This window comes from Rattus norvegicus, chromosome X, assembly GCF_021556685.1.
Source record: "Rattus norvegicus strain SHRSP/BbbUtx chromosome X, alternate assembly SHRSP_T2T, whole genome shotgun sequence".
Taxonomy (NCBI): domain Eukaryota; kingdom Metazoa; phylum Chordata; class Mammalia; order Rodentia; family Muridae; genus Rattus; species Rattus norvegicus.
In genome coordinates this window covers 58,049,361-58,074,018 of record NC_141554.1, presented here as the reverse complement: position 1 = coordinate 58,074,018, position 24,658 = coordinate 58,049,361, and the positions used below count along the sequence as shown (strand labels likewise).

At 38.6% G+C, this 24,658-nt stretch overlaps 1 protein-coding gene across 13 annotated transcripts in view; it reads left to right on the top strand.

Moving 5' to 3' along the window:
* Positions 1-24,658, top strand: part of Gk (glycerol kinase) — a 78,634-nt gene that overhangs the window by 14,467 nt on the left and 39,509 nt on the right. For 7 of the 13 annotated variants that reach the window (XM_087600838.1, XM_087600836.1, XM_087600833.1 and 4 more), the window contains exons 2-6: positions 5,536-5,609; positions 6,339-6,445; positions 13,616-13,693; positions 21,505-21,581; positions 23,216-23,353. In XM_087600838.1, the coding sequence (XP_087456964.1) occupies positions 5,536-5,609; positions 6,339-6,445; positions 13,616-13,693; positions 21,505-21,581; positions 23,216-23,353 (474 nt within the window). Of the gene's footprint in view, positions 1-5,535; positions 5,610-6,338; positions 6,446-13,615; positions 13,694-18,203; positions 18,288-21,504; positions 21,582-23,215; positions 23,354-24,658 lie in introns of all 13 variants that reach the window. The other 6 variants (XM_087600831.1, XM_087600828.1, XM_087600834.1 and 3 more) reach the window with 1 other exon arrangement.

Sequence of the window (24,658 nt, the reverse complement as noted above, 5' to 3'; positions counted from 1 at the left end):
TTTTCTTGCTCTCTTTTACTTTAATTTTTTTGTATGGGTATATGGCCTGTATGTATGTGGTGTCCAAGGGGACTGGAAGAGCACATCAGATCTTCTAGAACTGGAGTTAGGCTTGTGAGCTACCATATGAGTGTTGGACACAAAACTTGGGTCCTCTGGAAGAGCAGCAGTGTTCTTAACCATTGAGCCATCTCTCTAGCCTCATCCATTATTATTTTGATACTGAGAATCTAAATCTGGACCCAAGCAAATGTTTTACTATTATGTTATAACCTCCCCAAGTGTTGTGTGCCTCCAGGCCCTGTGTTTTTATTGTTTGTTTGTTTTTGTGTGTGTGTGTGTGGGGGGGGTTGCCTCTGAATTATGCCCAACATGAAGCTTTTGTCCGTTTCTCTGGCCCGTGTGAAATTCTGAGAATAGATATTCCTTTAGATGGCCGGAAATAGAAATAACTGACTGCTGAGCATCTTTACTCTGAGCCAGAGCAGCACCTCAAAGGGACGTTGTCTACACTGAAACTTGCAATTTATTCATTTATTGAGACAGAGACTTGTGGTTTCAGGCCATCTGGAACTCAGTATGTGACTCAGGCTGGACTCAAATTTGCAAGAATTGTGCTCTAGGCTCCCAAGTGCTAGGATTACAGATATGGTCCTCCACATCTGCATTTTTTCCTGTGCTCTACCTGCTGTCTTCTTTGTCTTGTAACACTGTCTCCACATGCTAACCTGCCACATGTCATGTGCTCGCTGAATGCTTCCTCTTTCCTTGTTACTAGGCTCAGTCTCAACTATTGCTGCTCTCTCGATGGAACTCTCCATGTGTCATACTTATTAAGATAGGTACAATACTGTGGCTTTCCTGGGCCCAGCCTTGTCACGTTCTTCAGCCATCATAGCAGTAGAGGTCATTGTGTACTCTCGCCCACCTATACACCCTGCACACATGTACTTCCTGCTTTCACATAATCCATTTCTGTTCAACCAGTTTAGAACTTACCTCTTCTGGGAGCCCTTATCTGACTCCCACATGTCTGCATACAATGTGTCTTTTGTTCTTCCTATCCCTAGCAGTTATATTGTGGAAAGATTTCTCTGCATCATTACTCTGGAATAGGTAATTAAAGTAATAGTTTTGGTAGTATGATGTCAAAGTAGGAAAGCACTGTGTTTGCTGTGATTAAACAACTGACCAAAGTAACTTGGGGAGGGAAGATTTTGTTCAGCTTACACTTCCATATTGCTGTTGGACGAAGTCAGAACAGGAACTCAAGCAGGGCAGGAAGCTGGAGGCAGGGACTGATACATAGGCCATGGAGTGATACTGCTTACTGTCTTGCTCATCTTGGCTTGCTTAGCCTACTTTCTTATGGAACCTGGGACCACCAGCACAGGGAATGCCCTCCCTATAGTGGACTGGGACTTCTCTAATAAGAACATACCCTATAGGCTTACCTACAGCCTGATCTTATGGAGGCATTTTCTCAACTGAGGCTCCCTCCTCCCTGATGACTCTAGCTTGTGTCATGTTGACAGAAAACTAACCAGCACACACTGAATTGGTATTGTACCATTTGTCAGTACTGTCTAATCTCCTGGCTCTCACCTGGTAAATATCAGTATACTATATTAGAGCCATGGGTTCTAGTTCTTAAAACTTTATTGTTAACCTTATTTTTAAAAGAACTTGAAGCTTGAAGCTGAAGTCAGAATGTAAACTTAGTCCACAGGACCATCTGGAGGTTTTTGTCTCTCCTTCCCAGCTCCTGAAAAGTCCTAGAGAAGCAATAAGCACTGTTTGAAAATGCTGGGCCATGGGTTCTCTAGCATGTCTTCTTATTCCTGCAACCTTGTTGTGCTTTGGTTTTGGTTGTTCTTCTGAGACAGGGTCTCCTGGAGCCTAGGTTGACCTCAAACTCACAATCTTGCTCATCCTTTCAACTGATGGTATTACTGGAGGCAGACTTGGTAAAGGCTTCTGAAGTCAACTTGGAAAAAATTAACCATAACAACCAATATAACCATGCTGGGCTTTGAAAGGGGGTATCTTCATTTCTTTTTGCATGTGTATGGTGGCTACATTGGACACATGTGAGTGTATGGGTGTATGTATCCATGTATGCACATGTACATAAAATATGTATTTTGCCGTGTTGATTTCTAGCTTATTCCTTTAAGACAAAGTCCCTGATAGCTTGCCATTTGGTCTTGGCTGGCTGTCAAGTGAGCTTCAAGGGGACAGCCTTGTCTTCATTACCCAATGCTGGGGTTACAGGCACATAAACTCAAGCTTCGTTTTGAATGTGAGTGCTGGTGAGTCTAACTGAGGTTCTCATATTTGCACATCAAACACACACCTTCTCATCTCTCCAGCCATTCTCCCTACTATTTTTTTTTTAGAAAGATGCTCTTATTGAGCTATCATTTCAGTTTCCTCCAATCTCTAGAAAGATTCCCACACTGTAGCCTAGACTGGCTTGGAACCTAACATACAACTGAGGCTAGCTTCAATTTCGGGAGGAGTCCTGTATATACCTCCCCAGTTCTGGGATTACACGTATGAGTCCCCATAACTAGCCTCTGCAATTTCTGTTTGTTTGTTTGTTTGTTTGTTTGTTTGTTATTTACTTTGAAACAACATCTCACTAGCTATTCCTTGCTATGTTTGGTACTTGCTATGGTAGACCAGGTTGATTCCAAAAGAGGTTTGCCTGCTTCTGCCTGCTCCCAAGTGCTAGAATGAGAGGAATGTGTCATTATGCTTGACTATTTATTCAGACAGGGTCTCAAGTAGCCCAGCTTAGCCTTAAAATCTTGATCTTCTTGCCAATAACTCCTAAGTGCTAGAATTGTAGCTTTATAGGTATATATCCCTACACTTAATTTTATGCAGTTCTGGGTTTTAAACCCAAGGCTTGTAGCATATGCTTGGTAAGTATTCTTCCCCTAGAACTATACCTCGCTAGCACTCTACCATCTCATGCTATCCATCTCTTCCTTCTTTTTGTCTGTTTGGCATGTTTGTTTATTTACCATGTTCTCCTGGCTGACTGTAACTCAATATGTAGATAGCTAAAATCAAGCAAGTCTCCTGCGTCTGCCTCCCAGTTTATTAGATTACATGTGCAAGCCAATCATACCTACTTGGCTATTTTTTCTTATCTGATAATTTGTCTTCAAGTAAGTACTTATAATAGAACATATTATTTTTCAGATCTTCAACAAAGGTGCAAAGTTGCATTCTGTGTCCTGGGGATGTGTCAATAAATTGCTGCTATCTGAGCCTACATTGTAGGCACATATCTTTAGTACTGAGTTGTAAATCATACGATATGACATGGAGTTCTGTCAGGGTTTTTTTATGGTGTTGAGTTAACCTTTGATTTATAAGATATTTTATCTCCTCAAAGAACTTTAGAATTTGCCTTCTTGCTTTATGTTTATCACTTCTCCAGAAAAATGGGTGACGTTATGACAGCGGGTCAGAGAGTGTTCTCATTTTACTGTTGCTTTTTTCAGTCTGCACTGAGCAGGTTTGTTTTCTCCTACAGGAATCTGAGGCATGGCACTACTCTAGGAACTGATTAGAAATGACTTCTATGCTGTAATCACAGTGATTTGGAGAGTAAAATTTAGTTAAGTTATGCATTCTTCTGAGACCATAAAAAATTGATACTCAAGTACCAGAGTATTAACTGATAAAAACGAGGTCTAACAAAGAGTGTTGCTAAATTTTTAAAAATGCGTTGCTTTATTTCATTGAAATTGTGTGGATTATGTATATAACTTTGTTTTTTTTAATCAAGGGTCTGCAGTTTATGATGCAGACACCTGAGAGAGTGTCTAGGTGTGGGGCTTCCAGTTGGCTATTTCTCTCCCTGCTGATAGGGCTCTATTTTCCTTGTCTAAGAGCTCAATAAAGGTGCCATTGCATCTCCTGCAAAGCATCTTGTATGAGCACCTTCCTTTCTTCTCATCCAAGATGAATGAAGATATATCAATTTTCTTATTATTGGTTTTCTATTCTCAAGGAAGTCCATGCTATTGTTTGTATTACTTTCCATTTTGTAGTGAACAGTTTTGGTTTCTTTAGAGGTAAAGAGCTGGTGTTTTTTATACTTAGCCTTGCTATGTAGCTCAGGCTGGCTTCAGGTCATCTTCAGTCTCCAGAATGGTGCTTCACTCTCCAGAATGCTGAAGTTACAAGTGTATACCACCACTCCTGGCAGGAATCTCCTCGTTTTAAACAATGGTTTCTTAAATCTCTTTTTCTCAGGAGAAATTCTCTTAAATATGCTTTCTCATTTAATCTTTAACACAGTCAATCATCAGGACAGTGTATTTAGTTGTCTTTACCCCATTGCCTTCTCTCTTCTGCCCAAGAAGACCTCCTTGTACTTTGCCTTTTATTGTGTCTGTAACCTACTGACTTTAATTAGAGTGGCACTGCCCAAAGTGAGTCAGGGAGGGTGATGCCCCATGAACCTCTCTATCTATGATGAAATGCTGACAGACCGAATCTTGTGTAGGTTCTATACAGGGAAGCACAGCTGCAGTGAGTTTATGAGGACAACCATGTCATGTCTAGAAGACATTTTGTGCCATAGATAATCATCCTCCAGCCCTTGCATCATCTTCATCCTCTCTTCTTTGATGTTCCCTGAGTCTTGGAAGGATATTTAGAAGGCAGTTTAATAACATGTCCATTTAGCAAAACAGTAGTAGTTGGTTGCCTTCTGAGACTATACGTTTCCAGCCATAGGTCCCTGACCAGGTTTCCATATATGAGAAATCCTTTCATTTCTATGGTTTAAAAAAGATCTATTTTTATTTTATGTGTGTGGATGTTTTGCCCATATGTATATCTGTGCAGCACATGCATGCCATCCATGGAGGCTAGAAGTGTCCAATCTGGAACTGGAATAACACAGGGTTGTAGTTGCGCAAATGGAACCCAGGATCCTCTGGAAGAACAGCCAGTGCTCTAATCAGCGGAGCCATCTCCCATTTTTCTTTCTTTTGTTGAGAAATTGTCTACAAGTTTTATAGACAGGATGTCACTCAGGTTAGCCTCAAAGTCTGGATTCTTCTGCCCAAGGTTCCTGAGCACTACAATCTCAGATGTGAGTCACCATCAATCCGGGTTATGAGGAGTTATTTCTGGTGTAATATTGCAATTTTTAGATACATTTTTGTATGTATGTATGCCCTCTCTCGCTCCCTCCTTCCCTCCCATCCCCTCTGTGTGTCTGCATATGTTCGGAGGTTGTAAGCCAACTGAAGTGGCTGCTGGTGGCTGCTGGGAAATAAACTTCGGTCCTTTGGGAGAATAGCAAGTGCTCTTAACCACTGAATCATCTCTACAGCCACCCACATTGTAATGTTTTGTGATTCTGTCTGAAGAATAAGCCAAACACCATTGGTCATCATTCCATCTGGTTCAATCTTTTCTATATATTAATAAGAATCTCATTTACTCAGGAACTTCAAACAGATTTGATATCAACTTGCAATTTTATACTGATGTGTTTTTCAGGTTTTCAATTCAAAAACAGCTGAACTTCTTAGTCATCATCAAGTAGAAATAAAACAGGAATTCCCAAGAGAAGGGTATGTTTCTTAATTTAATATGTAAATATATATCACATTTATTGGTTATTTCATGCCATGTATGATGTGGATTGGTATAGTAAACTTAATCAGTCACCTTCTAGAGAAAACCTGAGAGAATGTGATTGGTCAAGAAATGAAGTTGTCATGTAGTAATTCAGCAAACATAGCTGAACGATGGGTAGCTTAGGGATTCATTGACAGAAAGCAAAGTATAAGTAATGTAACACACACACACACAAACACACACATATACACACACATATAACTAATACAACAAAGGAATATTAACTATCAAAAACTCTGCATTAAGTCTGAAGTGATTTCTTTCTGTGTCCTTGTTACTAGCAGTGCTAAAATGATTACTTTTTAGGAGTTTGTTCTGTTTTACTCTTTGGCATTCAGAACCAAGATAGTGTCAATCTACAGAGCAGCCTAAGGCAGTCATCCTGCCTTAACCTCTCAAGTGCAGGGATTTGTAGTGTGAGCCACCATACCTGGTTAATGACCATCCTTAGAAGAATGGATTATTGTAATTGAAGAATAAGAAAAATGTATGGGAAATCGATTTTTTCATTCCTATAGAATGTAGAATACAGATATGCTTTGATTGTCCTAATTTTTTTACTTATGTTGTAGGCACACCTAGTAAGTTAATGTATGTGTGGAAACATGTTAGGTTTGTATTTAATTCTTGGAAACTAACACATTTATCCTTTTGTTTCAAAGATGGGTAGAACAAGATCCGAAGGAAATCCTGCAGTCTGTTTATGAATGTATAGAGAAAACATGTGAGAAACTTGGACAGCTCAATATTGATATTTCCAACATCAAAGGTATTTTCATCGAGTATTTTCTTGATATAGACCAGCTCTACCAATCCCATTCATAAATTTATTCTTTCAGCTTATAATTTAGTCCTTTTACGCCGCAAGCTTTTTTTTTTTTTTATGAGACTATTTGGGCAAAACAATAAACAAGATTCAGTCCCTGTTCACTCCAACACTTTTATTCTGATAAATATGGGGAACAATAAAAGAAGACTATACATACTTACATACTAACAAATGCCATATCGGAAATAAAAAAATGAGGGACATGATGGGGTGTGCCTACATGGCTTAGACACAGTAGGTGGCCATAAGAGGGTTCTCTTCTCTGAGGAGGTGATTTTTTTTTCTGAGACTTCAAGGGACTTGCGGGGTCAGTCATGTGACTGTTCGGAGAAAAATATTTGAAGAACAAATAAACAGCCATGCGCATTGCCATGTTTGGTTGATATCCCTGGGAGTCCTGCCCTTTCTGAAGGGAAAGGAGGAAGAGTGGATCCAGGGGGAAAATGTGGGGGAGAGACTGGAAGGAGAGTAGAGTGGGGAAACTGCACTCATATATGAGAGAAAAATCAATTTAAGAAAGTAGTAAGATAAAAATGTAAATTTTAAAATATTAAAAAATAAAACTTAGTCAATGGATCTTCTTTTTATATATTAGAAATTTAAATTGGGTTTTAGCCACTCTTTGTTTAAGTTTCCCTTGAATTTCTTTATAGTAATGCCATAGAACGTTCCAGTTCAGTAGAATAGATAATGCATTCAAATGTGTTGCCTGATAAGGAGATACTGGAGCTCAGATGGCATTTGAGCGACATTGAAACATCACAATTGAAGAGATTTTTTTGGTTCTCCTTTTTATGCTTACAATTTCTGATGGAATTTCACTTCACTGCAGTCTTAACTTACCTTGTTTTTTTTTTATGTTCTTTCTTACATTTCTCTAATTTTGCATATGTCTTTTGACATTGTTGGATAATTGTTTCCGTTCCTATTTTATTTTACTTTTCTTTATTTGGCTTCATGTACTCTTTCCCTATTTATTTTTATAATATTTAGTGTCATTTGACTTTGTCTTTTTAATTATTGAATTTCAATCTTATAGCTAATTAAATTTATTCTCTGACAACATAAAGTAAACATCCCATGCAAAGATCCCAAGGTGGGAATGTAAACTGACACAGTCTAGGGTCACGAAGAAGACCACAATGTTTTATGAACAGTAAAAAAAGTTGAGTGGACAGAGTGGATAGGTTAGGAGTTTCATAGAACTGAGATTGGAGAAATCAGGGGAGACTCATCAGCCATATTTAGGAGTTTGAGTGTTAGTTTTAGTATCAGAAGGGACAATATAACTCACAGTTTAGAGACAGCTCCGTACCTAGTGTGTAGAAAGCAGATTCTGCTGGCCTAACATTAGACACAGGGAGACCAGTGTGAAGTCTTCGGTCACACTGTTGAGAGGGTATGGTGTCTTGACTGACAAGTGGTGACATGGAAGCAAGGAGAACAGACAAATACTTGTTGATTGGTTGGCTATAGGGACAGAGAAAGTAGTGAGTAGTGAGGAGGACAAGTCGAAGAACTGGGTTAAAGGTGATGCTTCAGCTTATTGTAGTTTCTGTTTTCTTTTGTTGTGTCTGGATGTGTGTTGCTACTGAGCAGACAGAATGGGCAGACAGCTTTTATTTAAAGGAGAAACACTAGAGAAAGGAATAGTTTGGAGGAGTAGTATATGAATTCCAAATACTTTACATATAGAATTTCTATGAAGTCATTTCCTGAAAGTATGAGTTTGTTGTAAATCTCCCTATGAATTACGAGTTCTTGGCAGAATATCTCTGCCTGGTTTTTTATTACTTATATAGGGAGACAAAGTTACTTAGCTATCCAAGGCTGCTAGAACATTGTGTAGTGTGCAAACTCCGTGTGATCATTGCTGTCCCTGTCTCTTATAGCTTGTATTATGTTGTTGTGTTTTGTGTGTTTGAGATTTCTTTTTAAACAAGGAGTCACTAAATAGATCTTTCTGGCTTGAAATTTGCTGTGATTCTCCTGGCCCTGTTTCCTAAGAACTGGGATTACAGGCATGTACCACTTTTCCCACTTTTTAAAAAAGATTTAAATTATTTATTTACTTATATGCTTAAGTAATTTAACTATCCATAGCAGGAACCACCATCCATGTGTCTGTGTGTGTGTCTGTGTGTGTGTCTGTGTGTGTGTGTCTGTGTTTGTGTGAGTGTGTGTGTGTGTGTGTGTGTGTGTGTGTGTGTGTGTGTGCGCTCGTGCACACACACACATTTTGATTATTTTGATTGATATCATGTTGGGTCTAAGACTTACCATACTCCGAAGACTTTTTCCTAATTGACTTTTTTATTTGATTGCTTTGTTGTTACTATTGATTTTTATGTTAGTTTTAGTTTTTAGACAAGGTCTGGTTTAGATAGGGTTTCTATTGCTGTGAAGAGACACCATGACCACAGCAACTCCTATAAGGAAAACATTTAATTTGGGCTGGCTTTATAGGTTCAGAGTTTTAGTCCATTATCATCATAACAGGAAGCATGGCACACAGAGACAGACATGGTGCTTGAGCATAGTTCTGTTTCTGCCTGTCTCTGCTGGGATTAAAGGTATGCACCACAACACCTGGCTATTCTTACATCTAATTAGAAGTGCAATCACAAAATTTATGTGAGCTGTACATCAAAATGGTTGCACTCCTTTCTTGGGGATATTCTGGAAGTCTAAACAATTATAAACAGTATAAACAATTAACACATACTCAGTAGTGCTCGGTTGTCAAGAGTCATTGCCTCAGATGCATAAAACCAGCAGCTCAGATGTTTAATGTAGAGTCCAGAGTAACTGGTCTTGGCATTGACATTGTTCTACCATCCTGACAGATAAGTTAAGGACACAATATGATGGCCCTTTGAACCTTTGGTATGCCAGTCTTTCTGGGTTGTGTGTTGTGTGTGAAGATGATACAGTTTTTCACCAAGGGATTTGTCTTGCTTTCCAGTAATTGACCTGTAAGACTTAAACATGTATCTCTCTTTTTCTTCTCCTCTTCCTCCTTACCCACATGCCGTCTTGGATCTCTCTGTGTAGACCAGACTAGCCTTGGGCACAAAGAGACTCACCTTCCTCTTCCTCCCAAGGGCTGAGATTCTATCAACTATCTTTTTTGATACACCCATTTGTCCAATATAAAAAGTCATTCCAACCCAAATGATTCCTTCTGCAAGCAACAGCCTATAGCCAAGGATGAAAACATTTCATAATATCTGCCATACCAGGCCAGTCATACTATTGCTTTCCCCTGATAATTTACTGAATTGGCATCAGAATGGGACAGACTTTTGCTTTCCTACATAGAATTCTAGGTAACAAAACTATAAAGCTGTAAAGGATCAATAGTCACCTACACCAACTTCCTTTAGCTGGTAAAGGACTTTGGATATGTGGCTGTTGATTAGTGGAGGGCATTAAGTACCACTCATAACTCTTGAACCGTTTTTCCCTAGGCCACACTGATAATAATCTCACAAAACATGGACTTTCTAGTTCCTATGCAACAGGCAAATCAACACTGTCAGCCGAGAGTAAGACCATGTTGTTGTTCACTTGGTGATCATTAAGCATTCGTCATATCTGGTTATACCTTTCACAAATTACTGATTCCTTCTAGTTGTCTTCATCTGTCAAAAAGTATTCACTTCAAAGTTGGGTGTGGGCATGTATGTTTATGTTCTCAGCACTTGGGAGACTTAGGCAAGAGGATTGCTGCTAAGTTCAAGTTCAGAGTAGTCTACTGAATCGAGACCCTTATTCAGAAACCTCACCATAAAAAACTAAAGGCTGAAAATTGTTTTCTGCTTTTTTTTTTTGACAATGACCAGCTGTCTTTGAACTTACAAACTCCATTCTTCTGCCTCAGCTTCTTTTTCTAATAATTATTTATTCACTTTACATTCCAATCACAGCCCCCTCCCTCCTCTCCTCCCAGTCTGCCCCCACCATTAACCTTTTCCCTTTTTCTCAGAGAAGGCCACCCCTCCAATTGTTGGGGAACCCACATGAAGACAAAGTTACACCTCTGTTTCACATGTGTAGGGGCCTAGGGTCAAGTTCCTACATGCTCTGTGGTTGGTGGGTCAGTCTCTATGAGTCCCCCTGCCTCAGTAAGTGCTGACATTATAGGGATATCACCAGGTTCAGTGTGAAAGGGCTTAATACATCTTCCCATAGTGCTTCTAGTAGCACGAAGGCTTTCTTTGTAAAGGCTATCTTTATTATTTTTCTCTGTGTATTTAAAGTTTTTATTCCAAAATGTGTTGTGATGATAAAAAGAGAGCATTATTTACTTACTTCAGTGCTGGGGATTCTAAACAGGCCCACACATAAGCACTGAGCCATATTCTCAGCCATTTATTTAGAAAGGATTCACATCATCCACAATATGACCTAGTAAGCATTCCTGAGACTTTAAATACTTGCAAAATCTTTTTCTAAGTATATTTTCTTAATTGCTATGGATTTTTGTTCACTTATGAATATGAATTTCTTGGTGTGTTTGTTTGTCTTTGAGATAGGAGGTAAGATCTGGCTGTATAGTCCAGACCGCTCTGGAACTTTCTATGTACTGAGATTAACCTCAAACCCATGACCAACCTCCTATCTAGCCTCCAAAATATGCTGGGACTATACTCATGACCCACCATGCTAGGCTTTGGTTATTAGATTTTAAATAGTTTAATTTTGTTAATGAATAGTCAGTGAAGAAAAAAGAGTCCCTAAAAATATTAGGTAAAATCTGAACCCAATCAATATAAGACCAACACATTGGGTTTTATTTATAGGAATGATTATATCCCTAAATATATTCCCGTGAGGGCAAGAAATTTGTGTCTCATGCATGTGACATTCATATGCATCTGAATGGTGCAAGTGAACTATGGCGGAGAATTATAAACCTGAATGTGGGTTTCTGTAAAAGAAAGAATAAAAAGCAGTAGCAATTAATGATTTGGGCAGGTAAGATGGCTCAGTGGGTAAAGGTGCCTGCTGTTTACTCTTACAACCTGAGTTCAACCCCCAGGCCCTACATGGTAGGAGGTGAGACCTGATTTCTGCAAGTTGTTCTTTAACTTTCACATACAAGCATCCCCCCCAAATGTATGTAAATAAATGTAATAAAAAATAGGACTTTAGGGCAAAACAAGATGTCGGAACACTGTGAAATCTCAGTGGCATTGTATGAGTCCTGTGTGCAGTAATAAAAATTTCTGTGGCTAAAAAAGAATTCTGAAAAGCAATTTTCTGGACTTTGATTGTCTGCAAGGAAGGCAGTTTAGTTTCACTTGGCATGAAGAAATAGATTAAGATAACAGGAGAAAGAGGGAGTGGTCAGGGAGGAATCCTAGATCAAGAATCAGATGGAAATCAGTCTAGATTAGATTCTCAATGAGTCAGAGGGGCCAATAAAAACAGCAGGATGACAGAAATGTGACTTGGATTGTGACTAAAAAGAGCAGCCAGCTGATTTACAGGGAAATTAACAGGAAGGAAATGGACATTTAGCTGTGAATTCACTGTGGTTCCACATTGTGACGTTTCCATTTTGAGACAAGAATCACTTTCATAATATTCCACTGTTGACACCCTTGCTAGGTTCCTGCTGTTGTACCCTCTGAGATTCCAGGGAATTCCCTTATCCTGCTCAGTTCAGCCTCATTGTCTGCAACTGTCACTCTGTTCAGAACTCAATGGTGACGGTGAGAACAGCCTGAGTGATGTTTACCCCATACTTATTTCTCCCACAAATCTGCTTTAATGTATAGTGACTTATTGTTAGATGGGGACCTTAGTCTCCTCACTTTAGACAAAATAAAATTCTAAGAAGACAAAACAAGGGCTCTCAAGATTGGATTTAAACGTCAGCTATTTGGCTTTGGTGAGCCTAAGTGCTTCTGAATATCTCCTTAAGATTTCTTTCTTTCTTTCTTTCTTTCTTTCTTTCTTTCTTTCTTTCTTTCTTTCTTTCTTCCTTCCTTCCTTCCTTCCTTTCTTTCTCTCTCTCTCTCTCTCTCTCTCTCTCTCTCTCTCTCCCTCTGTCTCTCTCTCCCTCCCTCCCTCCTCCCTCCTTCCCTCCCTCCCTCCCTTCCTTCCTTCCTTCTTTCCTTTCTTTCTTTCTTTCTTTCTTTCTTTCTTTCTTTCTTTCTTTCTTTCTTTCTTTCTTAAGACATGCTCTGACTATATGTTGTGTGTCTTGGGGGTGGTATTTTGTATATGTCATGGCATCTGTGTGCAGGTCAGAGGACAGCTTTGTGGAGTCTTTGTAGTTCTCTTTTCATCTGAGTGGATTCCAAGGATCAAACTCACGTCATCAGCCTTATGTGGCAAGCACCTTTACCTGCTGAGTCATAATCTTACTAGCCTCTTCTTTTTGTTTTGTTTTTAGAGAAACTGCTTGAACTCTCTCTGAGGCCCCAACCCACCTTGACTCCTGGTTTCCTTTCTCACTCAGCTCCCAAATATTGTAATTACAGGCATGCATTCTTACTATCATGACTGGCTATGGTTATTTTCTAAAAATGCAGATATGCACACACACACACACACACACACACACACACACACACACGAAGGGAAATTTCACATAATAAGAATTAAATTAATGAGTTTATTGCTGTTCAGCACAGAGTAAACAAATGCTCATTGTAAGCTTGTAAAGTTCTTAGTTCTTGCATCCCTTGAGACAATTGGGTGGGCCTTTCCTCAATGATGTGGATCGTCATTGTGTGCTTGTAGTGACGTAGAAAGATTATGTATAATTAAAAACTTTACATTGCATGTTAACTTTGTCCAGGGGCGATTGAGGAAAATAAACCAGATACCACCAAAAATATTCCAAATGGAAGGCTGGGTGTGGTAGCATATGCCTTTTACTCATAGCATGCTGGAGGCAGAGGTGGTGGGGTGGTGGGGGTCTCGGTTAATTTAAGGCCAGTCTGTACCTCATAGGGAATTCTAGGCTACATATAGTGAGGGCCTATCTCAGAAAACTGCAAGTTTAAAAAAATTGTTTACATGTTCTTTTTATTCTGGAGTAATAGTCTACATGTTTAACTTTTTCCTTCTTTCTGTTTTGCTTTCTTGTTAAAGCTATTGGTGTCAGCAACCAGAGGGAAACCACAGTAGTCTGGGACAAGCTAACTGGAGAGCCGCTCTACAATGCTGTGGGTAAGTCATTCATGCAGAGAGGTCCAGCCCATGGCCTTGTTTCATCTGCAAAGGTAGTAGCACTAAGATAATCTAACTGAAAAGCCATATGTTCATGTTTCCCAGAAATCCGATGAGATGGCCAGTAGACTTGTCATATTTATTCATATATTGAATTTCCTCTCATTCTTGCTTGCTCTTTCTGCTGATTCTTCATATTAATATAAATAGGTGGATATTGTCCGGATGATTTTGTTGATCCTCCCTCCACTGTACTTTTGACATCGAAAAGAGATCTTTCTCCCTCCTACCATGCGAAATAAAAATTGCAAGTGCACAAAATTATCTGTAAACTATTTGTATATCTACCTTTTATCTAAAACATTTGAACTTCTTAAAGATAAATTATCAAGAGTTTTTAGCAGCTTCTTTTTTTTTTTTCCCGGAGCTGGGGACTGAACCCAGGGCCTTGCACTTGCTAGGCAAGCGCTCTACCACTGAGCTAAATCCCCAACCCGCTTTTAGCAGCTTCTATTACAGATTTAACTGTTCCATCAGGCACATAAACCGTGAAAAATCTCACGTCTTACCTTTAGGTATCAGGTCTTAGGTGTGAATGTCCCTGGGTACATACTAGCATCATCCTTAGTGCATGGCAGTTGCAGAGTACTACATGATAATGCTGCTTCCTAAAAGGAAAACTGTGTTCTACATCCATAATCCGTAAAAGATGTCTGTAACAAATGGCTAATCCTGCTGGCTATGATAGCACGGACCTGTAGTTCCAGTGCCGAGGCAGGAAGATTGCATCAAGTTAGGAGGCAACCTGACTTCCACTGCATGTTCTAGATCACCTAAGGCTGTAAAGCAAAACTCTGTTTCCAAAAGAAAAAAAGAAAAAAAAGATAATATATGATTATCATAATCATAACAAGTTACAATGAATTTCACAAGGAAGGAAAGGAATATGAAACAGGAAGAGGAAGCAAATAAAAAGCTTGTAAATCTAATAGGTATATGTATACAGGACAGGATGTTACTGGACAGTGAAGCTTTGAATTGAAACTGCTAGTGACTTAGTGAGAGAGTTGCCCAGACATGTCAGAGGACAGCACCAACTCTGTGTTCGTATACTGAGGGACTCATGGGCAGGAAGGTGATCATTCCTTGAGAAGCCCACACCCATGCTTGAGGTTGTGTGATTTGTTCTGAGTGCCTCTTTTCCTCTTAGCACTGTGCTTCAGGTCTATATCACACCATCTTTAAGCAAACACCATCGTTGTTTCATAAAAAGATGGAGGAAAAATTAAGCAAGTTTGTAAGAATTAAAGTAATATTAAGGGAGGAAAGTAACCTTTTGCTTTATATGAAATATAAAACTTTTGATTGAAACTATTTTCTAGGCAATTAGAAATTGGATTTTTTTTGGAGGCTTTTTATTAGTTAATTTCAGGAGAAAGTAAGGATGCATTTTATGGCATGCATGTACAAGAAAGAAGCTAATCAAGTAGAGTCAGATTTCTGCTTTTACCTTGGAGATCTCAAGGGTCAGAGACAAGTTGTCAGGCCTGGCACCAAGCATCTTCATCCGCTGAACTGTCTTATTGTGTGTTTGATTTTGAGCCAGTGTTTTACGTGCACCAAGCCAGCCTTGAACCCACTGTGTAGCAAAGGATAACTTTGAACTCCTGCTCTACCTCCCTGTGGCCCAAGGGCCTGGATTACTGCTATACACCACCACACTTACCTTTAGACTGCTTTACATGCAGATTTGAAAGTTTCTAACACAGATGTGATCATCTCATATTACTGTAGATGATCTCACTATAGAAATGAGTGTACAATTAAATCTAAAACCTTGGGTAGATGCCTTTGTGTGTTTCATGTTCCCTGGGAACCTAGATACAAACCAAGGAGACCCATCACTTGCCATTCTGTTCTAGAAGTTAAAAGTAGGATGTTGGGAGCTAGAAGAAGAAATGGGAAGAGAACTAGGGGAAGACAATTGGACAAAGAACCTGCTTAACCATTTGCAAGGATAGACTCTTCTAACTTCATTTCATCTAGAAAAACATGGAACTATCATCCATACTTGTGCGTTTCATCATGGTATTAAATATTTGGCAGCTTTATTCAAAAGGAAGATCAGACAGAATTAGTGGAAACAGAATTAGATTGCCCCATGGATTTGTGGTCAGGTTTCTGTGGCTTATTTGTATCATAACGTGATGTTTGACATTTTTGCTTTCTCTATCTTAGTTCAGACGGCTAGAGCCAGAGCACCACAGAGTTGGTAGCATATTCAGCCAATATGTGCTTATTATAGTTGTAGAGGCTAAAAGTTTAAGACTGAAATCAAGGTGCCAGTTGATTTGGTCTGGTGAGGGGCCACTGCTGGTCTTGTGTTTCCATATGGCAGAGAATACATTGTGAGGAAGCAAAGGCTTTCCAGGATTTTTATAAGTGTATGGATCCCATTTTGAAGACTCGTGGTGTTGAGAGAATCATTTCCCAAAGGTTTCTCATCCTGATTCTTTCAAATTTGAGGTTAGGAATTCACCATGAATTTTTTCTATGACATATTCAATCTAAACAGTCATGATGTGTCTGTTTGATCCAAGCACAAGGAAGATCAGGACAGTCATGATGGGTTTGTTTGATCCAAGCACAAGGAAGATCAGGAGTTCAAGTTCACCCTCAACTACAGTGACTCTAAGAGTAACCGGGGATTCAGGAGATAAAGCAAAGGAATCAGTTCAGAGTACTCCTTCCTTTTCCTCTTCCCCTTGTAAAGCTCTGTCCTTCTAGCCTAGTCTTGTCTTTTTCCTATTTTTACTTAACTGAATTATATAACAAGTGATGGGCAATATTTATTGTGAACAGGAAAATGAGAACTATTTGTATTTGTCTGCTTTAAAATTCCCTGAGATGGCTCCCCGATCACCTAAGATACAAGGGCTTAGGATTCAATGGTGGCCGTGGCATAGGTTAATTGAACAAATTGAATACCGACAAAGGCTATGCTTACTTGCAATAAGGCTGTGTGCTTACTGGTATCTTTTCTTTTCCACTTGTAAACAGATGTGAAAACTCAGTGGGTCCCATAGCTACATATGGCCCACTTGTAGATGTAACATTGAGTATATGTTAATTCTGAGATTAATATAAAATCTAATGTAATATCTAATATCTAAGGAGATGCCTCAATTTGCTTTACTGCTTCCTAAACACTTAAGTCTGTCACTGGCATTGTGGCTTTTATGTACTAACAGCTAAAGTTGCTTTCAGATCCTACATATATATGCACTTGTACACACACACACACACACACACAGCTCAGGAGAGATAGGTTTTAATTTTCCTGCCTTTCTTCTCATTAAGAGCCTAACTATTGATAGCATTTACAATTCTTATTGAAGGGAAAGAAGTCAGCATTTTGTAAGACTCTGGTCTTTGTTTATGGCGTTGGAGAACATGGAACATTCTCTTCATCTTACTACATTATAAAGTGCTCAGGACAAATTGTCTCTGAGGAGATTGACTATATACTTTGTGCTTAGCCAACCAGATGTAGATGGTCCCTAGGGATTTTTTTCCATTTGTTTCTTATATGTGTTTGCTTCCTGTTGTGATGATTAGACACAATTGTATGGACTTGTGTAATTTATTACTCAATAATCCTCTAAAGATGATGATTTCTTCTGCACTGTGTCTATCACTTAACTTTATGATCGACCAAGATTGAGGTAACTAAATTTCTCTTCATTTGTAAAACTTTTATCTGGACAAACTAAATGTACTGCACATACATTAGATGTGGATTCATACCATCCAAGTTATTTTCATAAACTATTCATTGGATCATCTGGACCATTGAAATTCCAATGTTCTTAGTCTAAAGAAATGTCATTAATCCTTCTAGAAGGGGTGTATATAGTATTTTGCATCCCCTAGAATTTATTTCCCTGCTATGTATTTACTTTATAACCTTGGAGGCTAGCAGTTAGCTATGTCCTTAGACAATGCTGTTCCTGTCTGTGGAAATGATTCTACTTCTAGCTACCCAATGAGGAAAGTACTTTCCTGGGATTGTGATTTCCCAAAATAACTCTTTCATATCCTGTGGCATATGACCATGGCAGGAACTTCTATGGCATGTTCTTTGGTAGCATTCCTCTTTAAAATTCCCTGAAGATGTGCTCGTGTAATATATAATGCATGATTTCAGTTCAGTGGTTTCTTGAGTTATGATGCATACATGTTGCCAAGTAGGGAAGAACCTTTCTGAACGAGAAACACATACTTACATGGTACTACCAAGCGGAAGTACTAGTGAACGAGACACTCGGACTGGACTTTCTTTGTTCCCCTTCTACTCTGTCTCTTCCATTTCTTTTTCTACATTCGTGTGTAGAAAACCATTCATTCTAATGAACTTGCCCAAGTATCTGCCACCTCAAAACCAGCGTCCATCGACCTTGAACCTGGCTATCTCTAGCATGAATTGCCATTATTTCTCCTAATGCTCCAGCTGCTCCAGTTTCTCCTGGCTCTTCAGTTCCAGTTGCCGTTGTCCCCTCTGGCTCTCCAGTTCCAGCTGCTGGTGCTTCGTCAGGTATTGGTGCTCTGGCTACTGCTCCCTCTCCGGCCTTCCAGCTCAGACATGTTGGGGAAATTGACTGCTGCCGACAGATCTGGATCTTTCACTTCTTTCCATCTCAGAAATTTACCTACACGAGGGGCTCAGTCCTCCAGCTTGGGGATCTTCTCTTTGGCTTTCGGTCTCTTATTCTGCAAAGCTAATTCTGCCATCTTAGCTCCTGCAATGAGTTTGCTAATTGTTTTCTTCTTAATTGAATTAATTTTGAACATTTGCGAATTGTTTTGGTAGTGTATCAACTTGACACTGACATCTCTTCCTTTGCAATTTGTACTAATTCATCCTGTGTGCTCTAATTACCACGAACTCATTGACAGCACAAAGCAAACATGGCAGCCTCCTCAAGTCCTGGAACCGGTGAAGGAAAGGACTTTACATGCCATCCACTATAGCACCCTTATTTTATATTTAGGGAATCCAGGTCAAAACGGATTAAACAATGCCTAAATCACCAAGCTTGATTGTAGCAAAGCCAAACTTAGAACTTTGGGTTCATGATTTTACATTCGTTGTTTTGATTCTTTGGGGAGAGGATGTGATTTAGTTCTGTGGATGGATACCATCATAGTCCTGTATAACTACAAGTCTAGTTAACTTGTCTTTGTTGAAGGGCAATGAAGTCATAGGACCACTGAGACTCCTAGTGCTACCCTTCTGACAGTATTTGGTTTGGTTTTGAATTAAGTAATTGGAGCATGTTACTGCTCAAAATAACATGCACTGTAAAAGATGTACTCACATATTAGTATTGTGCTGGATAACTTGGAATACTCACAGGAAAGTGCATAGGCTCAACCCTGGCCTAGACTTGAACCTGAATCCTGCAAGGTAGGTTATGGTTAGAAAAATTCAAAGTTTTCTAAGTGGTTTCTTTATGCTTCCTAAGAACGAACCACTGCTGTGGAATTCTAGTAGTGGTTTCTGGAAAGGAAGACAAGTTTGTGTGTCCTATTCATGGATCTCCTGTCCAGAATTGTGGAGTATAGTGCCCAGCTTTCAGCTCTGTGATAAGTGTTGCATCGCACTGGAGGAAGGAAGGGGGAAGAGAGAAAGAAGGAGAACTCTAGGTGTAGGAGGCTTACATGATCAAAAAAAGAGGCTAGAGAGCCAAGTCAATGTATCTCCAATCGATTTGTTTTGACCTCTTTTTACAAAATGTATTTTATTTGATAATTCAACAAACCCATATAACTAAAACAAATGTTTCCCAAATCTACCTTTATCCTACCAAGTACTATGAACTCCTAGTCTATCCTGTTTGATTTTTTGAAGTTGTAATCAAAACTCACTACATTAAGACTTAAACTCATAGCTCATTTTAGTTCAAAGCACTGAAAATTAAGATGTGCTCATTCATCATATCCCAGATTTAAAGCCTCTCTTTGAATCCTTCCATTTTCCCCAATTATTCCTGTTAATCCAATAACATCTGCTAAGGTTGCTTGTCTGGGAGGAAAGTCTATTTTTGCCACCACCACATAATGCTGTTCCTTGTAAAAAGTAGCTGACTCTTGTTCCTTTGCTGTGGGAGATGTTGCCACCTCTGATTTTGCTAATGCTTTATGTCCTGACATTGTGATAGAAAACGCCAACTAAGTCAAATGGGGGAAAAAGCAATTTATTTTACTAATGGATCTAGCCACCCACTGGTAGCTCAGTTTAGGTTTTGATTCATTCTGAATACAGATGAGATGGCTCCTGACATGACAGACTGACAGACCTTCCCTCATGAGAACAGCAAGCTCAAATGACACAGTGCCAAATGCAGTTGAGAGAAATGGCAATTGCATACTGAACATAGATCTCAGTTGTGTGATTTAGCCAAGGATCCCTTGTGGAAAAATTTAGGGTTCGTACCCAACCCTAGAACGTAGAGTAGGGTAAATTCTCAGATAAACCACATGGCTGAGGATTATGGAAATCTAAATCTCCAAAGAGAATTTGAGATGATGCTTCTTGTGTAAAGAGGAGTAGGATCTTACCAATAGGCCAATCTGTTTTTGTGGGGTTTACTACCCTATTTCCTTGGTTGTCATGTGGGTCATTTGCTTGCCAGTTTTTCTGTTGTATGTGAAAGTCAGTATTGTATCTGGAAGTCTCCAGTTAAAATCTCATGGGAATTAGTCCTATCAAAATAAAGCACGCAGCTGTTTAAATAATTAGAAAGAATTTGTTGAAATTTACTACAGGAAAGAACTGATTTTAAACATAGAGAACATGATAGCACAGTTAAATGAGTCAAACTAGGTATCTGTCAGCATTTAAAAAATGTAGTGTGCGAGCTTGCATTACTTCCCCCAGAATCCTTTAAATAGACTATGGACCTTGATTTTCTCAGGAGGCATCTGAGCAGAGTTAGTATTTAAAAATACTAGATCACCACTACAAGATTAAAAGCTGTAAAAAAATAGATCCTATCTTTAAAAAAAAATAGCAAATCTGGTTCTGGTTTTTACTTATGTAATCTATCATATAGTTTTTAGTGCTTTCTATTTCCCAAGCTTCTGCTACGAATAAAAGTGAGATATTTTCTCCTTGGGGATCAGAAAGCAGGTAAGAGAAATTTAGTAAAAAAAAAAAATGACTCCTAAGAGTTTCCCGCATATAATCCAACAAAGAAATTGATTGTTATTAAAGAAAATCTATTAATGATTTCATATCTTACATCCTTTGAAAGATTTTAATATAAATAAGCATCCAATATGTGAGACTGAATTCTTCAGTAATAGGGTCAGGTTCTCTCCTTAGTTTTTGTCACAGTCTTCTCCCAAGGTTTCTAAGATATACGTTTTATCCTGAGCTGAGTATCTTGCACTGCCAACTAGCCTGCCCGGGTTTCAAGTCTTATGCCCATTCATGTGTGTTTAGAAAATCCCTACTCCAAATACTCATTCATAAGTTAATTTTTCCTATCAAAATAAAAGCCCTAAGGTTTGTATTGTTCTTATACTTTCGATCTGTAATTTTGCATAAAAGCTTTCAATTATCCTTTGTAAATATATTTTCTTCTAACATTATGTCCATTCATTTCTAATCTTCTAATTTCTGTCCTTAAAATTTTAATTGCTTATGGAAACTAATCAGTCTCCTATCTGTGACAGTGATTTCACAGATTCATAGGTTCTTATTTTTATGAAGCTCTTCATTTATATTACTCTGTTTTGATCTATAGTGTGGCTTGACCTAAGAACCCAATCTACTGTTGAGAAACTTAGTAAAAGAATTCCGGGAAATAATAATTTTGTCAAGGTAAGAAATCTTTTCAGAAGTACACTGTAAGAATGTTTCTTTAAAAAAAAAGTCACAGATTTCATGAGACAGACTAGCTTGGTCTATGGCAATGTCATTATTTTATACAACTTATACAATATTTCCTTCAGATATCTGGGGACAATTTGGTTCTTAACCTTTCTGTCTTGTTCTGTGAGATAACTGGAATAATAATACCCCAAGAGGACAGAATGGTAGAGATTGTATTTATCTCAGTAGCTTAAATCATATTCCCCAAGGGTCTTTCTTTAATTTTCTCATAGGTTAAGGATCCATCAGCATAGCTTCTTATTGAAAGTTCTGGGTGATTTTAGGTTTTTAGGAATTCAGGGAAAATTAGGCAGTCTTCTAGACCTTCACTAAAGACCTTGAAAAAAATGATTTTCTTCATGCAAAGAAGAACAATAAAATATGTCTAAGTTTAGATCCTCATGTAGATTCTTTTTCTTTAGGTAAATTAAATTAATTTCTTAGCAAGTACAAGTTATTCTAGAACTCAAAGAAGTTGATTTTTGTTTTGGGTGCTTTGTGTTTATTTCTGGTGAGGTGTGTCCCCTTTTTATTTGCCAATGGGACACACATTGGTTCTTAGATCTGAAAATAATGTTCAAACACCATTAATTATTGCAGGCTAGCAAACAGTCCCATATCTGCACCCTTCCCTGCCTAAGTAGTCTCTGTCTTGTCCCACCCATTTAACACCTATTCTTGACTGTTTGTCACCCTGCAAACCCCTCTAGTCCTCCATCTGTACTCTGCTTCAAGGGTTGCATAGTTTTCTCTGCATCACCACTATAGGCAACTATTACATTTCCTACCTGCATTTTAACACTCGATGTCTGTTAGCTTTGCAAGATCTTCTTGATGAGATCCTTCAGCATGTCCCTTTATGCCAAGTCTAAGAGTATGTCCATATGTTAACATAATTGTGATATGTTCTTTTCTTCCATTATTTCTGAGCATTGGCCCCAAATGCAAATTCTCAGGAAAGATCAATAAGCATACATGAGTTTCATCTTTACCCATTCATTGTATTTGCTGACTTTCGCCAGCTGCTTTCTAATGTATGGAGATTCCATATTGCTTTGATCGGGCATGTCATTGAGCTCTGGCATATTTACTTTCCATTAAGTTTGTATTACTCTGTTATTTGAGTATGTATGTATATACACAGAATATAGTATGTTATTAAACTGTGTATGAGAATAATTTCTGTTATTGATTTATGGCTATTAAATATCACAATCTACTAAAAAAAGAAAACTAGAGTGCAGAATTTTGGTTTAGGATCTACAGATGAGCAATATATTGTAGAATAGCATTATATTGTCACTCTCTAGTTAGAAGGTGGTGGGTGTATTGTTTAGTTTTCTCTTTATCTTGCCTACGTGGCTGCTCTTTGAACTGGCAACATAATCACTCTGATCTTTGTCCGTGAACATGCTTTCATGGACCGTGGGCTAGAAAAAGTACTTTCATTTCAAAGTCCTTCAAAAAGGGTTCTATTTAAAACTCCTAACCACTTTATGTTTTTGTTGAGTTCTTTTGTTTAGAAGTCTTGTTTTCAACAGTGCTAAGTATAATTTACTGACTGAACTTCCTAACTGTTTTAGTCCAAGACAGGCCTTCCACTTAGCACTTACTTCAGTGCAGTGAAACTTCGTTGGCTCCTCGACAATGTGAAAAAGGTCCAAGAGGCTGTCGAAGAAAATAGAGCTCTTTTTGGGACCATTGATTCATGGCTTATTTGGGTATGTTTAAATGTGACGTATGAATAGAAAATATTTGGGGGGATTTTTTTAACTGTCCTTTTTTCTACCAACATTTTGGACTTTTTATGTAGAAGAGGGCCTCAGATCCCATTACAGAAGGTTGTGAGCCAACATATGGTTTCTAGGATTTGAACTCAGGGTCTCTGGAAGATCGGTCAGTACTCTTAACCACTGAGACATCCCTCAGCCCCATTTTGGACTTTTATTCAGCATCATTATTGGGAAAAACTACGCAAATGACAGCAGAATAGCCCAGCCTCTATTTGAGACATATTTTTATCTATTTCTCTTTTTATTTTTCTTGTTTGATTTGAGTGACAGTGGAAGATAACTACCAAAGCCATATTTGATAACTCTTATCCTTTAGGCAAGTAATCTAGTCGCTTTTCTCTCATGCCTATTGTTTTCTTCTAGCCCACTAGCCATTTCTAAGAAGAAATAACTATTTTACACAGTAAAAAACCAACATTCCTTTTCTCCTTCACTGTCAGCAGTTGAGAACTTTCTCTTGTGAAATCCTGCCAGGGTACAAAACTAAACCATAGAAGAAGTTTATATTAAAATATTTTGTCTCGATCTGAACACAGGTTAGAAATAGTTAACATTTTAGATCTTTTTATGACCCATCGTTTTTCTGGTTTTGGCTTTTTGAGATACAGTGTCAGTATATAGACCAAACTGATCTGCACTTCACTTCGTAGACCCTGTGGGACTTAAACTTCTGCCAATTCTCCGGCTTCTGTCTCCTGAGTCTTGAGATGCACAAAAGGGTCACAGCATCTAGCCATTTCCAATCTGTGTCTGTGCCCCCCACCCCACTTCTCTGACAGGATTTCACTATGTAGCCCTGGGTGACCTGGAACTTGCTATGAAGACCGTAGCTATCCACCTACCTCTACTTCCCAAATTCTGGGATTATATAAGTATGCCACCACACCTGACTTGCAATGGAGATTTTTGAAATTTTTTCAAATTATTTTATTATTTGTGTGAATGGGTATTTCGCCTGCATGTATGTGTACCATGTGCATGCAGTGTCCTCTGAGTTCAGAAGAGAGAGTCATATTCCTTGGGACTAGACGTGATATAGCTGTGAGCTGATGTGGGTACTGGTGATTTAACCTGGATTAATGGCCTTAATTGCCGAGCTATTGCTCCAGCTCCACAATATGCATCTTTATAGTGTATGTCCTCTTGTGGTTCGTGGTCTCTTTCCCTTTTGATCCCTTATTACCTTTATTATGGGAATTTTTTGTTAATGTGCCCTAAATAGGCAATACTGTA